At 33.7% G+C, this 17,937-nt stretch overlaps 1 protein-coding gene across 1 annotated transcript in view; it reads left to right on the forward strand.

The window, feature by feature from the left end:
* The window catches only part of BBS9 (Bardet-Biedl syndrome 9), a 282,783-nt gene that overhangs the window by 50,487 nt on the left and 214,359 nt on the right, over positions 1-17,937 (forward strand). Inside the window, exons 10-16 of the mRNA XM_066556456.1 lie at positions 1,597-1,778; positions 5,023-5,099; positions 7,249-7,302; positions 9,184-9,286; positions 10,235-10,339; positions 12,325-12,339; positions 15,774-15,914. Coding sequence (XP_066412553.1) covers positions 1,597-1,778; positions 5,023-5,099; positions 7,249-7,302; positions 9,184-9,286; positions 10,235-10,339; positions 12,325-12,339; positions 15,774-15,914 — 677 coding nt within the window. The remainder of the gene's footprint in view (positions 1-1,596; positions 1,779-5,022; positions 5,100-7,248; positions 7,303-9,183; positions 9,287-10,234; positions 10,340-12,324; positions 12,340-15,773; positions 15,915-17,937) is intronic.

The raw sequence follows: 17,937 nt of genomic DNA on the forward strand, positions 1-17,937 counted from the left end.
CAACAAAGAGATTTATTTCTTTCACTGAGTAACAACTGCTTTCTGTAGAAAGAGAAAGCTTAAACTTACCTACAGCAATTCCTTTTTTGTATAGTGCCCAGTAGGGTCTTCATTCCTGTGCACAGTTATGACTATACAGAGTTCAGATGATCTCAGTTACAGCGTAGTTTTTCCAGATTATTTGATTGCAGCTGTAGAACCACCATTGGGATTGTGGCAATAGTGTGCAACAAAACCACATTTTGAACAGTACAAGTGGACCATCAGTGGTCAAAATTAATCTGTGACATCTGTTGGCTTTTGTAATTACTATTACCAATGAAAATTTTGGATTAAGGTTTTCCATCTGTGTGTTCTGGAGCCATGCTACTAGACTGTGTAGGAAACCATAGAGAATTCTATTTCTTTTACATAGCTACCTGCCTTTCTATTGTACTAGAGGAGGCCTTTGAAAGGTATCAATGTGTATAAGTTTAAAGAATTTTTGTTAATTCTAATGAATTATAGCTTGAACGCTTACATAAATTCAGTATTTTACAAGGGTTTGATTTGTGTGATAGTGAATTAGGCCTTCTTGTCCAAGTCACTTTTAGTATCTAAGAATTAAACTTGATCTATCTTTGCTTTTTATGGCAGTTGTGTTTGATGCAAAGGCAGTGTCTGCTATAAGGTATTCTAAGGATGGAGTAAGAGCAAGTTACTGGCATGAATGTGTAATGCTGTGATTATGATTAGGATTTTAATTGAATTAAAAGTAGGCATTTTTAAAAATAAAGTGAAACTTTATGCTCCTAGCATTTGCTGTTAACTTCTATGCTGGTTTTTACTTTTCAGTTTCTCTTCTGTTTGGAGTAAGCTTCAAATTATGCAAAATGCGGGCAATAGTCCCTATTGTCTCACAGTTTGTTAAATACTTTCCTGAATCTTGCATTTACGTTGTACAGATCAGATAAGCAACACAAGTGAGATTTTTGTAGGAGCAATGAGGTACTTTTCCCTTGAGAGAAAAGAGACTATAGTGCAGCTAGTAAAACACTCACTGGTATTGATTCAGAGGAGTGTAAGGGGAATGCTCTCGATCTGTGTGGTTTCCTTTCAGATGCATACAGGAGGGAAGAGCCAGCCTGGGTTTGAAGCCAGCACAGTAGCTGCAATAGCAGCCAAAGAATTGGTTAGGGGAGCTATTAATACCATCAAAGCCCTAAAGCTGTCTTCTTTGTGAGCATCTTCCATCTGTTCATTTCTTCTAACCCCTCTTTTCCCTTCCCTTTTCCCTCCCCCAGATTCCTTTTCCTGCATAGTAATCTAAATATTGCAACTTCAAAAGACTTAGATGAATAAATAGGTTACAACTGTCCAGTGTATTCAGCTTGTTTGTTCTGATCCTTTCCCTTACCTCTTCTGATTGTACAGATTTACAGGTTCTGAGGGCCCTTTAGTCATCTAAGACAAATCCATTCTTAGGTATGATTGCACTAAGTGCGAGTAATATTAATGAAGATGTCTTAATTAAGGAATAAATATTATTATTAATGTTATTGCTTCTGTGATTCTTCCCAATTTCTTAGTAAGCTTTATTTTTTTTTTTTTGTACAGAGACTTGAAGGGTGTTATAGTCACTCTGAGTGATGATGGGCATCTTCAATGTTCATACCTTGGAACTGATCCTTCACTCTTCCAGGCTCCTAAGGTTGACTCTAGGGAAATAAACTATGAAGAAATGAATGCTGAAATGAAAGAGCTTCAGAAAATCATCAGGGAGGCCACAAAAACACAAGGTATACTTCTTTCTTGTTCTATATTTTTACTTACCTTTATCTACCTGACTTTCCTTTTAGCATTTTAAAATATTTTAGTTTCAGACTTTACCCATAGTTACATTTCTGTAGAAAATTTAGTATTTAAGATTAAAAAAATAAATCCTAGACAGTAAAGCCCTTGGATAAAGGGGTTTTTCTTTGTATTTTCATAATGGTGTTGGAAGGTTAAAGTTATTTACATAAGGTTGCAGATACTTCTCACTAGTGCAACGGTTCAGAATAAAAATTGATGGTGCAGGGACTAGACAAAGGCAAGAAAACTTGAAGAATTTCAACAATCTGATGTAGTTAGGTTTCAGAGAGAATAAAAGTATTGCCAAATGCATTTTATTAATACAAATGACTTTTTAAGTTATGAAATTAACAAAAAATGACTTTTTTAAAAGCAACTTTTCTGTTAGTTTGATATTCAAAAGCATATTTGTAGAACAGAATGACACATCTGATGATAATAAATTCTGGAATTTATATACAGTGCTAATAACTTGCATTGATTTTATTCAAATAAGGGCACATAATTTCTACAGAGATCCCTCAAAGTTTATGTTTTCATAACTGTGTTTTTGAACAGCCTGGCTTGTACAAGGAATTGGAAGCACGTGATTTTACAGGAAGCTATGGATAAATCTTCAACAAATAGAAAGAACAAATTAATTTTTTTCCTTCATGATAGATAGCATGTTCTTAAAATGCATTAAAGAAAAAGTCATGGTTTTCTAGGTGAAAAAAAAAAAAGAAAAACCTCGCAATTGAAATTCTTAGAAAAAAAAAAATCTGCAAGCATGAGTTTGATTCTGCAACGCAAAGATTTCTTTATTTTGTAATTACATGTAACTTCATCCATTATCATGGTAGACTGACATATATCAGGATTTTAATTTTCTGAATCCAGTAATGTGTAATTTAAAGCATATAGATGTGCATAAATTCCACTGATTTTTACCACAGTCCATCCTTATGGGTATCTGACAATTTTGTCTATCATAACTTAAGGAAAGAAAAGCATGACAAAAATAACAAATCAACAAATTTGGAGGGAATCCACTTCAGCTTGTTAATTTCAACATGTTGTCTGGAAACTCTAAGAAGAGAGAAAGGAACTGTAGCTGTCCTTTTAAAATTTTGTAATAACTGTCATGAATGATAAATTTGCTATGAATATTTTTGATTTTTTCACCATTCTTTTTTCTTAAATTCCTTTTCTTCCTCAAATTGTCTAATCTGATCTAAGTGGTGTTTTCAGATGAGTTTTTGTGGATGCTCTTTTTTTGTGGAGAAATGTCCTAATGATGCTGTGCTTGAGTTTCTTTATCTGGATGTAAAACTTGTATGAGAACATTCTTATACAACAAAACATTTTACTTGTGAAGAATACCTGTCAATTTTGGATGTTTTGGCTTTTGTTTCATTTTGGCTTTTTTTTCTTAAAACTTCAGCATGAGCCTTGGTTGCTGTTAATTTACTCCTGAACACGGTCTTTAAAATGACCCATTAATTTCTTGTCTTTTGAATTCATGCTTGTGCAGTCAGAGCTTGTGTTGTTTTGAAAATATCTGCCCTTATATGGAAATAATTATTCTTTGTTTCATTTTGACTTTCAAATGCAGAAGGTATTTAGAATTAGGTCATCGTGTTAAAAAACCTTAGGGTAGTTATTTCCATAAATGTCTTGTATTTCTGTCCAGTGCTGACCATTAAACTGTTGAACTTAAGCTGTTTTATACATTTAGAAGAATAAGGATTTACAGTATAAACTGATGAAATATTTAAAAATCTTAACTGTTATACTAACTTAAATCTAATGTTACTTGCATCAGTCTGGATGACATAAGTGATTAAACATGTTTTGGCTCAGTTTAATTGTAACAAAAAGCTGATACTTACATGTAAACTTTGATTGTAATCTCTGTTATACTTCTATTAGAAAAATGACTGTATGACAGAGGTTGCAACATTGTTAGCTTGAAGAAGCAACCAGAAGAGAAATGGTTGAGAAGGGATAGAAAAAGAATGGACCATGCTGAGCTATGTGTAACTGGCAGGACCAGTTCTTTGCAATTGTGGCAGTATAAAACAGTCCTAAACTTCTTTTCTAGGTGGTGTTGGAGAAATGTGTTTAGGTTTTGCTTTTCTCTCTTGTAGTTAAAGGAGGCATTTCTCTCTGAGCACAAGAAAATGAATACTTATTTTCTGTCTTCATCAAAATCTTTTCCCTTGACCCCTTTGTTTGAGAGACATAATGTGCTGTCTACTACTTCTAGGTCATTTTCAGGACTCTGTGTGTAATAAAATTCTTGCAGCTTTCTGAATGTGCTCATGCTCTCAGTTATTCAATTAATATGTTAATCGCCCCTTTACATCAACTCTTTACTTGTTACTTTAGGAACTATATATTTCCTGTTCAGATTTTTAATTTTCCAATACATTTAGTATGTTAAAAAATAGAAACGCATTTCAGAAAAATGCAAATATCCTAGAGCTGTACTTCTGGACTCTTAAGAGGTTATGCAATTCCTCAAGGTTTTTCAGGATTTAATTTGTATAATTTTTTTTTTGCGTGTATACATAAGGTTTTGTATTATGGATTTTAGTGAGTTTGTAGCATTCTTTTGCCTTGTATGTTGATAGTCCTAGAAATAATCTGGTGACTTAATTTAGTCAAGCCACATGTAATGGTCTATACATAAAACTTTGATATACCTCGTAATGCAGAGGAATTTGCTGAAGATTAGACTGTTAGACACAGAATCTTTCTTTGTTAAACATATTCACTATAAAATTATTTATATGGAAGTGCCATGAGATGTGTGGAGTTATTTTGGAGGTAGTTATTCATCGTATATTGGTATATGCATGTGAGGACAAAAGTTTAAAAATACCTTAAAAATACAGTCTCTGAAGATCATGGATATTAGGTTTAAAATCTTGTTATAGAATGCATCTAAATCCTTTTTCATACTTAAATCAGAAACCCAGAATGAGATCCAGGTATACATTGTCTGTAGAAATCTAATGAAATTGTGACGCTTTTTTTGAAGTTTCCAAAATCATACACATTGCTATTTTTTTTTCTTTACACTAGTAGGTGTAGAGGTCTAACTTCCAGACTTGATGCTGTTGAAATAGTATTGTTTTTAGGAATGTAGCTGAATGTTTCTTAGAGGATAACTGATTTGCTTTTGCTTTTTTCTTTTTCTTTAAGATATTTTGCCTGAATCTGAAAAACAGAGAGATGTAACTGTCACAGCAGAAGTTTCACCTGATTTGGATGAAGAATCTGTACGTACCTATATAAAAAGGAAATGACTCCAAAAAACCCATTGATTTCATATAATGTAAATAATGACTGATCATGCATAGCGATTATTATTTACATTTGTGTGACTGAGCTTCATGGCCCACAGTTTTCCATCAATTAGCACCCACTTTTATTAAAGATTTTAACTAGAATTATTAAAATTATTTATTTATATTCTGTTTGGGGACCTTTAGATCCTTGTCTGAGCAAACATAAGTGAACAGGAACTTAGGGTCTGGAATAACTTTGTAGTGGTGAGCAGTGGTAAATGTTGGGGGAAACAAAGTGTCACCCTTTAATCTTTCAAAGACAGAATACTCAAACCACTCAAGCTGCATTCTAGGAAATAATCTCTCTTCAACAAGCTATCGTTCAATATTCTTTGGTGTTGCAGCCTAATTACTTTATTCATGTTGTATACATATGTAGTTTACAAAAATTAGTCAAAGTGGGATTTGGAAGAGCTTGTACATAACGTACATACAAAGTACTTACTGCACTATAACATCTTTAATTATCCATTTCTGGCCACTAGTTTTGGCAAAACTGATTTTTCACAGCTACTTACTGTTTAAAAAATACATAAGGATGTTTTTCTTTGATAAATGGACCTCTTTATAATGTATGCTAGTGTCCTAGCACTTGTCTGTGGAAAAAAGGACAGTGTGACCTGATCTTGGCTAGCTGCAATAATCTGCTCACAACCCTTGGAACTGTTAGGTGCACAGAATGCTCTAATGCTGCTGTGCTCATTTGCTCAACCTTCCAGATGCAACTGGTCTGTTTCATATGTGAGTAACTCGGTCTATCAATCAAACCACAGCTCTGAATCTTTATCTGCCCATATATCTTAGTTTCCTGTGTGGTCGGCTTTTCTGTGGGTTCTTTCAGTAGCTGCCTAGGAAGGAAAAATCTGATAAGATACTTTGTGGGGAAGGATCAATAAGCAAAAGTAGGAACAATTTTAGGCCTTCTACAGTTACCTTGGGAGCTACAGGATTTCCGATGCTACTTCTGCACTTGTGAAAAGATTGAAATTGCAATCTGTGTGATAAAAGCAAAGAGGATATAGAGTATTAAAATTGTGTAGATAAGCAAGTGGAGGACCATTCTGTTATTTAATGCTACCTCCTGTGTGTGGCCTCTGATCCAGGAAATCCAGGTAATTTCTGAAAGCTGAATGTGGTAAGGTTCCATATCTTTATACCCCTGCTATTGTTTCAGAATCAACCACTGGTCACCAGAGAGTGTGACAAGCCTGTATGAGAGTATCTGTCTTTTTTTAGCTGAGAAACATGCACAATGTACAAATGAAAATCCTACTTCTGGAACCCAGAGAGTCTACCAGCTTTCTGACTTCTTATGAAGTTTGCAGAAGTGGCCCTGATTTTACTGTTTTTAATTTACTGTTTAATAATGAGAAAGTATAAGTTCAAATCAGTAATTTGGTATTATAGCAGAAGCGAGAGAAGTATTTCTTTATAATAGTTTAAATGGGAGCATTTTGTTCAACTGTAGTGACTGACCTGTTTCAAAATAAAATATAAACATAAAATAAGATTAAAATAGACCACGAGACCAATACACAAGGTCAAGATAAATGTTGAAGTAGATGGAATTGCCTATTGAAATAGAAATTAGCAGGAGTATTGAAGTGCCTGCTAGAATTTTCTTTTGAAGTTTCAGGTGTATTTCTGATTATAAAATAGTGTGTGATGATTTTATAGTAGATGCTATGTTGTGTATATAATATATTGGCAGATTGGAAGTCACCTTTTCCTACTGAATAGCAGGAAGTATTTTCAGAATTTGAATAAATATACAGTGAAAAGTATTGTGCCAATCAAAACAGCTTCAAATATTCTTATATACATCAGAGTGTATTAGTTTCTTATATATACTACATTCATGACCTTTTGCTATCTTTTTTGCAGGGAGTTTCAAACAGAGACTTCAGAAGGAACTCAGAAATGTGTTTTGTGTATTTTAATCTGTCATAGGAATGATAAGTCCTTTAATTTTAATTCTGTGTTTACCAAGTTGATGGTATGAAAGTAATATTGCTTTTATTGTGTTCGCTTGTTCATGTGGAACATTGAATTTCATCTATTTTTATTTTTTTCTCCACAGCAAGCCATTGAGAGTGAGGTAAAAACAGGGGCAGTGCCATCACTCACAGTAAAGGTACTGTGCCTAACTCAAACGGTAGCATTTGAATAGTGGTGGCAAATCATAACAAACCTGTTACTTCCTGTGTATTTCGCTTAGAAAATGAAAATGAGAGAAGTTTGAAATACAATACATAGTTAATTTTTTTTCTCCTCAGTAAGACATGGTGTCATTCTAGCAAGCCTTCTGCTACAGTCAGAAAGTGACTGCAGTTTGAATTTTGATAGGCTTATCAGTAAGCCATCACAGAAACATTATTTAGATAGAATGAAGTAGTTTTTGAAGTCATGAGAATATTTTTTCCAATGGCAATAAAAGTTTGGTTACTCAACTGGGAAGTTTATAATCTTCAGCTGCCTTTTTGGTTGTCAATTAACAGAAATAGACTTTCTTTTGTAAAAATACTTTCATAGCTTTAGCAATTTAAAAATGTAGGAAAATCTAATTAGAAAATTGCAGTTCTTCATGACAGCTGGTTCCTGTAACTGATTGTAAAGAAAGTGTGTGTATGTGTGCACATGCATGTGCATGCAAGAATGGTTTTTCCTCAGTCTTGCCTAAAAAGGATCATGATTTTTATTTTTGACTTTAGGATGATCTTCTAAGAATATTAATGGATTTTAATTTTTAGGACCTTGCAAGTTCTCTTTCTAGAGAGTCTAGAGTGAAAAATTCAGAGGGTAACTGAACTATTTGAACCAGATCCCCTCAGACTAGTGTGGTTTACTTGTACTTGGTCCAACATCTTTCTCTGCATTTTTCAGTGCTAAAAAGGATACAGGATAAAACCACTATTCTGATAAAATCAGTGATAAGTCTGCTCAAAGGAGTTCAAATGAATGATGTATTTATGTATTTCATAAGCTTTTTTTAATGAGAAGACATAGTTAATTCCTCATTCTCTTTTCTTGTTTATGCATCTTTTACCTTTTAGTGAAACAAAAATACTAAATGTAGGAGTTACCATGAATTCAATTTTTTCTAGAATTTTTTTTCTGCGATAACTGGTGTATTTTTAAACCTAAATCAATGTTGATGGTAATTAAGTTAAAGTAGCCAAAGTAGTTTCCTAACACTTGAGTAATTTTGTAAGTAATAATATTCTAAATTCATTTAACCTGGCTGTAGTGAGCTCCTTGGTAGACCAGCAATGCAAAATAGGTAATATTAGAAATATGGTCTCTGTCTATGCAGACCACATTCAGATCTCAGTCAATACTATACTTTCATTTAAGATATGAGTTAGGGACACTTTTTTGATATCCATTGGTTTTGCAGTGGAATAGCTGTGCACAATAGAAGCAATGAGGGCCACTCTATGTTTAGCTGAGCTTTCATTATCTGGAGTTGTTGTGCTGAGTATCCTGTATATGGATTTTCTTATTTTGTTTGCAGTAAAAAACCCCAAAACTTGAAGTTATTCAGAAGACTATGCATTACTGTATGCAGTTAAAGGAAGTTATTATAATTATAGTTTCTTTGGTTATCTTTGATTTTATTCTTCTTGGGTTTTTTTCACTATAATCACCTAACAAATGCAAAGTTTTATATTTGTTTGCATTAGAAGGAATGCTCTTGATGCGTGCAGGGTATTAAGCCCTCAAATAATACTTTAGCTTTAGTTTGTCTTGGTTTAAAATTACAAAAAACATGAGAAATCCCCTCAGGTTTTTGTAATCTTGAAAGTTACTGTGTATAATTATTGGCTGTGAGTAAATAAGAATTGTAAAATGAAAATACTTGTTTTGAAGTTGAAGTTTTAAGTCCTTAAGCGTTGTTGCTGAATTGGTCTTTGCAGATTTTCATCTCTTTCTGTTGGTTATGGATTTTTTTTTTCTTGCTGTACAGATTAATTAGTTACTTCCTTTAAATACTTCTGTATGCTCCTTGATCTAGATAACAATCCAGAGCAGAGTGAAAGCACAGAAGCCATGCCTGGCCGTGTGTGTGCAAGCTCCATTAGCAGTGACCTGTGACCAGTTTGTCTTCGATGATTTAGGTAAATTATGGCAGTACCATCACAGCTGTTGTATTATTCTGTTACTTTTTCTGAGGTTTAAAAAGGTATAGCCCAGCCTCCAGTGAATGCATTGTTGCAGATATACAGTGGTTAAAGCAATTACAAGTTTGCCTTGCCTGCACTCCACAGCTTTTTGACACTGCTTGGTGGAGGAAGATGAAGTAGGAAAGAGTGGAGTTGTGTCCTTGGTTGTGATATGATGTGTGACAGGTGAAGAGAGACAGGGTGGCAGCTTCATGATAGAGGCAAAAAACCCCCGATTATTCTGTAGTACTTCTGTAGTCTTGGGTTATTTTGTTTGGCTGACATTTCTGTCTATGTAGAAATGCCAGTCTTGATCTACAAACAGGGACAGTAAGTTTGTGAACTGGGGAACAGTCTACCATCTGTTCCCAAAGTAGAATCAGCTTTTTGATCATCCTGATTTTCCCCACTCTTGTTGGTTAGACTGCAGGTGGGGTTACCTTTAAGACTATGTGGAGGAGCTGAAGTGTTCAGACAAGTGTTCCTGCTGCTTCAGTTGGAACTGCGGGCCATTTCTGCTCTGAAATGGGAAGTAATAGTCCCTATTGAAACAGGGCTTTACTGACTGCTACTCTCACTTGAAGGGGCAGTTCTTATATTTTCTCAATAAGTGACAGGAGCAAATGTCTTTGTAAAATACCAGAATTACAATGTAAATCTAATTTCTTTTATATTTGCCATGTTCAGTGTGCTGAATTGTTTTATAGGTTATGCTTCAAAATGCTTGAAGGCCCTATTTTGCCTTTTACAAATTAAGGATTAAAAGAAAAGGCTGTGATTTGATAAAGGTGAACTAATAGAGAAGCGATCATAATTTAGTAAAATAATTCCCAAAGTGCTAGGAAATATGCTGCTTTCATTTGGATGCTCCTGTTAATTGATTTAATTTTGTATTGTTTTTAGAACCAGATTCATCTGAAACTGTGGTCCTGTCTGTCTTTTTAAAGGAGAATTGTTCTCCACCAGAACTAGAAGGGACTTGCATGGTTTCATATCATATACCAACAGGTGAGCCACTGGAGACTTGAAAGTGATGTTCCCTTTTTTTTTTTGAGGCCTTTTCCCCTATGTGTTTCTTATAAATCTTATTTTGAAATTTTCTAAGGGCAGTAATAATGAAGAAATAATGTTTATCTAGTCTTCAGTTTTAGTTAATATTTTATGTTGCATCAATTTGCGTAATTTGTCTTAAAGAGGAAAAATCAGAAGCTTATTGCTTGGGAAACAGCTGTACCAGCTTTCTCACCCTGTCCTATCAATTTGTTTCTGTTCTGTTTCACCTCTTGGAGTGAGAAGTTGATTACATCTTTATGACTGTTCACCCTCCTGGTCTGCCAACAAATGTGATGATAATGCCTCCTCACAGAGAATGAGATCTGAAAAAGCACTGGGAATGATTATTCCTCACTTCCTTTTTAACAGATGAACATACTCATTCCAAATAATAAACTAAGCCCAAGAAATAGAAACCAACTCGTTATTTTATGTGATGTTACAGTGTCCTAGTAATAGAATATGTAAATTTATTCTGCTATCCATAACTGAAAGTTTATTAGCTTAGTGTTCTACACACAGACTTGTGAATGTGTCAGGCTACTGAGAAGCTGTATTTAGGCAGGGCTTCCATGTTAAGTGCTGCATAAACCAGTTTAAGCTGTCAGTTCTTCACTTCTTGCTGCTTGGCTTTGCTCCTGCTCTTCCTCCCCTGTTGTGGTCACACAGTCACCAGTTGTTTCTCAGCCAGATTTGCTGATTTGGTTCACTGTGCAAAGACAGAGCTGTGCCAGCACAATTGAAGTAGATTGGCATGAAAGAAGTGCATGTGTACTAAGGGCTTCTGTGGAGGGTGGTGGTCTTGAGTGCCTTATCCTATATCGACACTTTTATGTAAATATTTTCTTTGTATCACTTCACACTTGAAGCATTGTGTTTATGATGGTAGTCTTGGCTGTGCGGTGACTGAAATGTTTATTTCTAGAAAAATAATGAAATGGGTGTTTCTAAAGAAAAGGAAGCCCTCCCTTTTAATTGGGAACCTGAATGAACAGCTTGTTAAACTTCAGTCCCTCTGTCCTCTGATTCTGACTGCATATTCCTTGTGAGATGCTGTGCATTCATAACTGTCCAAATTAGTGATGTGGCCTTAGACAGGTTTTTAGAATGACTGAATAGGTAGCACATTAGTTAGTGTCTTGGATCCTCTGATTTTGAAAGCTTGCTTTTTGTTTTGCTGGTCTTGTTTCTTTAATTTTGCTTCCTAAGACTGGAAAATAAATGTATTATTTCTTTCAGGTAATGCTAATAAAGCTTAAATTATTTTAGATATTAAGTTGGATTTTGCAACCCTTTTGGTTAGGGAAGGAAGAAAAGCTTGCATCTTGAATATGTTTGATGGTTTACATTCTATTAAAAAAAAGAACAAGCAGAAATGACAACTAACAGAATTATTAAAACTGAAGAATAAATTTTAAAAGCTTATCTTTGGTTGGTTGAATTTCAAAGACTTCTAAGTAAAGGAACATAATTAGGGTTAGGGCTAGGATCTGCTAATTTTTTAATTTTTATTTAAATAATTATTTGAGATAATTCTATGAAATTACGTACAAATACTAGTGTTACTTGGCAGTCAAATCCCTAAGTGTAATACCCTAGTAAACAAACTTTAAGACTTTTGTGACTTCATTTTATCTGAACAGAGACTGTTTCCTCTTTAGTTTTTAAAGATATCCATATTTGTGGCCAAATCACTCTTCAGTCTATCTCTGTGGGATTCAGACAGCTGAAGCTTGATGAGTCAGTCACTTGGATGGAGTTGCACTATTGATGAATATGGTCTCATGTCTGTTTTTGGCTAGTATTACGTCTTTATGTATCGTCTACTTAATAAATGTGGCTTAAGTTTTTAAACCCCTCTTATATTTCCTTTTTTTAAAATTTGAGTAATATATAATGTTTTTTTTTCCCATTTTGTCCTGTTGCTGCTCATATGGCAGAGCTCAATCCTGAAGGTGAGTGAATGCAAAAATTGCCAAGTTTTATGAGTGACAGTGTATGCTGAATTAAACAGATTTGGAAGGGAGCTGTTATTTTACCTATTATTTCTCTAAGTTCTTATTATTCTTGGTTTGATGCTATGAAGCTGTGGATATAGAGAACAGAAGGTCATAAGGACATTTCTTGGTGAAGCATATTGTACTTTCTCATTTGTAACATGGGAATTTTGTGTAAGTATTAAGTTCTTTGTACATTGAGATTGGAATTGGAAACAATTATACTTTCTTATATCTGTTTTTTTCCCAGGTTTAGCAGCTAGGCAGCTAAATTATATCTTTGGTGCAACTGAAACAGCCATTAGGCATTTATGCTATTTGGGCTGAGTAGCTCTAAGAATGATGTCACAACATGTCTTCATTCCAATTCCTATTGGAAACATTGCATTCAAGGCTGCAAGGCTGCTTTCTGTCTGAGACTACCAGCAGTACAAAACTTAGCTGTGATTGTGGTAGATACAATTCATGGATAAGGTACAATTAAGAGACAAAAAAAGACTGGAAAATTAACTTATGTATATGAAGACTAAAAAGAGAAGGGTGGTTTTTGCAGTGTAGCTGTAGATGTGTTGAAAAGATGTGCTGCTTGTAGAAGATATTTTATGAACTTTAAAAATAAACATATTAAATACACATTCTGTCGTGTTTTGAGAAAGTAAAAAAGTTGATTGTCATAGATTTAGAGATCAACTGAAAGGGAGTTTCCAGTTTTGCAGTTTTTCTAAACAAAAGTTATAGATGAATATATGAGAGTCTTATTTTTCAATACTTATGCTCTTTTGAGCTTACTAAGTGCAGTAAAAAGAAGCAGGAAGGTAACTGTTACCATTCCCCTCCTTTTCTGGTTTCTGGATATTTCAATGGACCTTGAGGTGTTGTACAGGAAATAGATGCTCGAAACATCTCAATAAGATATTGCTCTTGACAAGAATAACTGTTACCCTGTGGCATGTTTCTGCTAGACAAAGTAATTAAAAAAATTAATGATCAATAAACTGCATAAAAACAACTGTATATAATTTGAAAGGATAGTATTCTAAAAATGAAGGTTGGATTTTTGTTTTAAGAAATATCAAACCAAGATGAAAACCTTGTCCTGAGGAGAATATAGCAGAGCACGGTAGAATTATCTGTGACAAAATCTTTTTTGCGTTACTGTGGGATACATTGCACTATATAAACTCAGGGTCAACAATACCAGAGCAAATATTAATTCTCTGAATATTTAGCACGCTAAATTGGGACATCTGAGTTTTAATACTTTTTATCATGCACATTAATTTATATTTAAAATATAACTAAATAAATGCATGAGGAATTTGAAAATGAAATAGTATCTACAGGGCATGCGACTGTTTTATTACTTAAGTACATAGTATGCCTTTAAATACTAGCACCTTATGAGATAACATTAAACATCATCTGTTTTTTTCAGATTAGAGGAGAATCTGAATTTTTACTTCCTTTTTTTTCCTTCATTATAGTGCTAAAATTGTGTATCATGCAAAGTACTACAACTCTAAATGAAGTGAGATGTGTTGCTAGACACATTGATGGGTTGAGGAAATTGTGCTTCCCACATGTAGGGTTTGTTTCCTTAGTGCCATTTAAAATTCTGAAATACTCTGAAACATTTCCCAGCAAGTTTTAACTGTAGTGATAAATTTTGTTGCAGCTTTTTCGTTTGTTTTTCTTATATGTAGCTGTTTTGGATTAATCAACTAGAAATCTCCCCAGTCTCCTCCAAAAGCTAGATAATACTTGATTTAGTTTTGATTTGACCTTTGTCTGAAATATTGAAAAGTTATGTTTATGATGAGGTAGACTGACAGCAAACCACATAGAAAAAAGCTGGTCTGAAAAAAAACAAGAAAAGTGTCTTGTTTTAAATATAAATAAAAATCTTTTTGCCTACTTTTGCTACTAATATTTCCTGTTGATAAATCTCCTTATCTAAGTTTAATACTAAGATGCTTGTGTTATGCTGTCATCAAGAAAAATTTTACTTTTCCCATCAGATGATGAAGATACAGTTGAATGAATCATTCTGACAGATCATGGGTTTATTTTCAACTATTCCTTTAGGAATTTTCCTTTGAACCTGGAGATACTCTAATTTTGAAGACCTGTCTTCAGTTTGAATGAGTCTTCTGCTCAATTTTCTATGATTTTATATTTATAAGCTGCTGCAGAACAGTTGCTTGTAGGCATTATCAGCCAGCCAAAACAGCTTGTGAATTGACAAGCACAGGGAATAATCTGAGCCTTATGATAGCATTTTTTCCCTGAAATGAGTCTTAGAAGTAGTTTTTTCATTGGAAGAGATCTGAGGAGCAGCAAACAAACAAAATTACTAGCAAAACAGGTTTCTTGGATGGCTATTGAATGTTTGAGCTCAATTTTTATACTCTCTGTGTATACCTCTGTGTACCTATCAGTTTCATGACTTTTCTGACACCAGCTTACTTTATTGTCTCTAAAAATCTATTATGTTAAACAAGGTTTTCCTGTAGATGCTTCATCAAAAAATTGTCCTTAAAAATCCCACAATCTGTCTTCTCAACAGAGCAAGTACTCCATATTTCACAGCAATGAGCACTTTTGCCTTTTGCATAGAACATACCAGGCAATCTCTGACATGCCAGCAATTTCAAACAATATTTATATCTGAGAAAATTTTTGACACATTCAAATGTGTTTTCTAATGTTAATGTTAAAACTTCCTCTTTTCTCCTGTACCATTCTGATGAAATTGCTTGTGATAGTAGATCCCAACATTCAGGGCAGTAGCTAGTTGGTTCTACAGTTCTGTTTTATTATGATGCAATAAATTGAAATACAGAATTTAATATAGATTTAGGATGTATCCATTGGATACATTCTTTTTCTAAGCCACAAAACTCTGACAGATAATATGAAGGTTGCATAGATGTTATTTAAGAGTGTGTAAAAAAAGAGTAAATATACTTATAAAGAGCATTTAGTTTGTGATATTCCTGATGAAAATGTTGATGCTTCAGTTCTGTATTTGAAGCATTGGGAGTAATTGCAGTGGTTTTTTTATGTTAAAGTGGTAATGTTAGTTTAGAGCATTAAATAAAACTAATCTTCATGGCATGTTAGTTAGTGTAAGTATCGTATGGAGTAGTTTTACTAATAACTCTTATTTTCCCATCTACATAAAGATGTCCACTTGAGAAAGTAATTGGAAGTATTCAAATTTAAAGATATTTTAGGTGGAAAATTTTAGGAAGAATGAGAATTTTATATAGTTTTGGTTTTAAGACATTCCTTAATCACATTAAATAACTTGTTATGCCTCTTTGAGGACAGCTGTATTAAGTATCCTGTATTCAGAATGTGGAAATGAAAAATCTGTGTTCTCATTTTAGGAATACCAAGAGTTTCACAGTGTAGTTTCAGTCTGCCTTTGAAGTTAGTTTGCTTTCCAGCTCAACCTTCAAAAGCAGCAAACCACAAGCTAACTATTGATACCAACAAACCTCCCATCAGTTTTGTCACCATTTTTCCAGGTAGGTTTTTAAATATAAAAGGTGTTAGAAGCTCCCAACAGGAATTGTTTGTCCATGTGAAGTAATGAAGTAATTAAAAAATCTTACGTTAGTATATTAAAAAATATATTTTGGAAGAAATGATGGCATAATATTTCAACAATAATACACCTGGGGTAGTATACCCGTCTCTGGTAAAACTGCAGATTTCTTTACATGGTATAGATCTAATTTTTATGTATGCAGACAGTAATTTTACATAAAATTACTTAAGCAGTGTTGTAATGGGGAAATCATGGGCATTCATTTAAAAAAAGGTGAGCAGGGCAAAGCAGGAGTGGTAAATGTTGTACGTAAGGGGTACATTTGCTTTGGAGGATGACTTGTGGAGTATTTGATGTATCAGTCTGAAGCTGATTATATTTAATAATTTCAGTTACCTTCTTCAACCAAAAAGAAGACTTGAACATATTATTATTTTCTGATGTGCGAAACCAAACTATGTTCTCTGTTCAGCATTATATTAAAGTAGCATGAAGGAGAAGTTCATTTCCACTTAGGACTGGAGGAAGAAGAATGAAATTGAGTACTATGAAGTGTAATGTTAAGAAGTTTTGCTGTAATTATGTGCTTGCAATTGGAAGAGAGAGGAGGTGGAAGTTACCACAGAGTACTCTGTGGTACAGTATGTTCTAATCATAAGCAAAGAAATAAAAATTGAGGATGCATTACACAAAATGTTTCCATGCAGGAAACCAATATCATGTTACTGTGCACTGGCAAACTAAGTGCTAGTTGCTGATATTAAATAAAATATAATACATATAACTCAAAAGTGGAGAAAAATGTTATCTAGAGATTTCAAGAGAATTAAAGGAAAGTGACTCATTTAGCTTAATAATGCACAGGCAAAAAAAAAGATAATACAGTTGACTTCAGTAAATATTTTGTGGCTATATCATTGGTCTAAATGATCATATTAGCACAAGAAGAAATTAATAAACAGGGCTTATAACGTGATTGTGAGTAAGTTCAGTCTGGCAGTGATTAAGTTTTAGAAATTCAGATGACTAAGGTTCTGGAACAATTTGCTAAGAGCTGTATGGGCCAACAACTTTATTATTGTATTTTTAAGGTTTAGCTGCATCTCTTTAAAAGCTTATATAATGTATTTGTCTGAGAACAGTGATGTAAGCTTTGTTGGTGTGTTGTTGTTTCTTTGTTTTGTTTGTTTTTTTGTAGTATGATTCTCTTCATTTTAAGGGTAAATATAGCTTTACTCTCAACTGGATGTGCAACATTTTTTTAAGGGTCTCTATTTTGAGGTTTTTAATAATGAGCTTCCATTATGGCTAAGCAATAATGCTTTCAGAATAGCACATTGTATTTTATTTTTAGCCTAGGGATTCATTGTTGAGAATACAAAACAAAGCATAGGACCAAGAAGGTATTAAAATGTTCTGATTTCAGTTCATTCCATTTACAGTGATTAAATAAAAAGAGTATGCTGTTTATTATGTTTATATTTATTATTTTGATGTAATTTGTGAACAAAATTTGAATTGATAAATGCAATAAAAGTAGTATCTCTTCTCCCTTTTTTGCCTTATTTTCAGGAGAAGTAGTGGGAGTAGTGGTGACAAATAATAGTTTTAAAAACATGATATTCTAAAATTAAACCTTTTTAACTGGTATAATCCACTATATGGAATGAAAAGAAAGATGTGCATGGATGGACTTTGCAGAGTAGCTGGTTTTAGCAAGCTGAATGTTTGTTTTGCTCTCTGCTGAAACCTAAAAAGAGAGTGGGTTTAACCATTTTAATGATAATTTCTGCAAAAGTTTTGCATAAATATCTGAATTAAAGGTGACCTTGCATCTGGTGAAAGTGGTAGTCTTTGGGCTCTACAATAATTGCAGTTCTTTTAGAATGTACAGACTGAACCTCTGGGAAACAATTTTTTGTTTTCAGGCTGGGGAAGGGAAACAGTGTGTGGCTCACATTCCACCTCTGAATGAAGGAAGGGTGTACCAAACTGCTGAT

This window comes from Molothrus aeneus, chromosome 1 (assembly GCF_037042795.1).
Source record: "Molothrus aeneus isolate 106 chromosome 1, BPBGC_Maene_1.0, whole genome shotgun sequence".
Classification (NCBI taxonomy): domain Eukaryota; kingdom Metazoa; phylum Chordata; class Aves; order Passeriformes; family Icteridae; genus Molothrus; species Molothrus aeneus.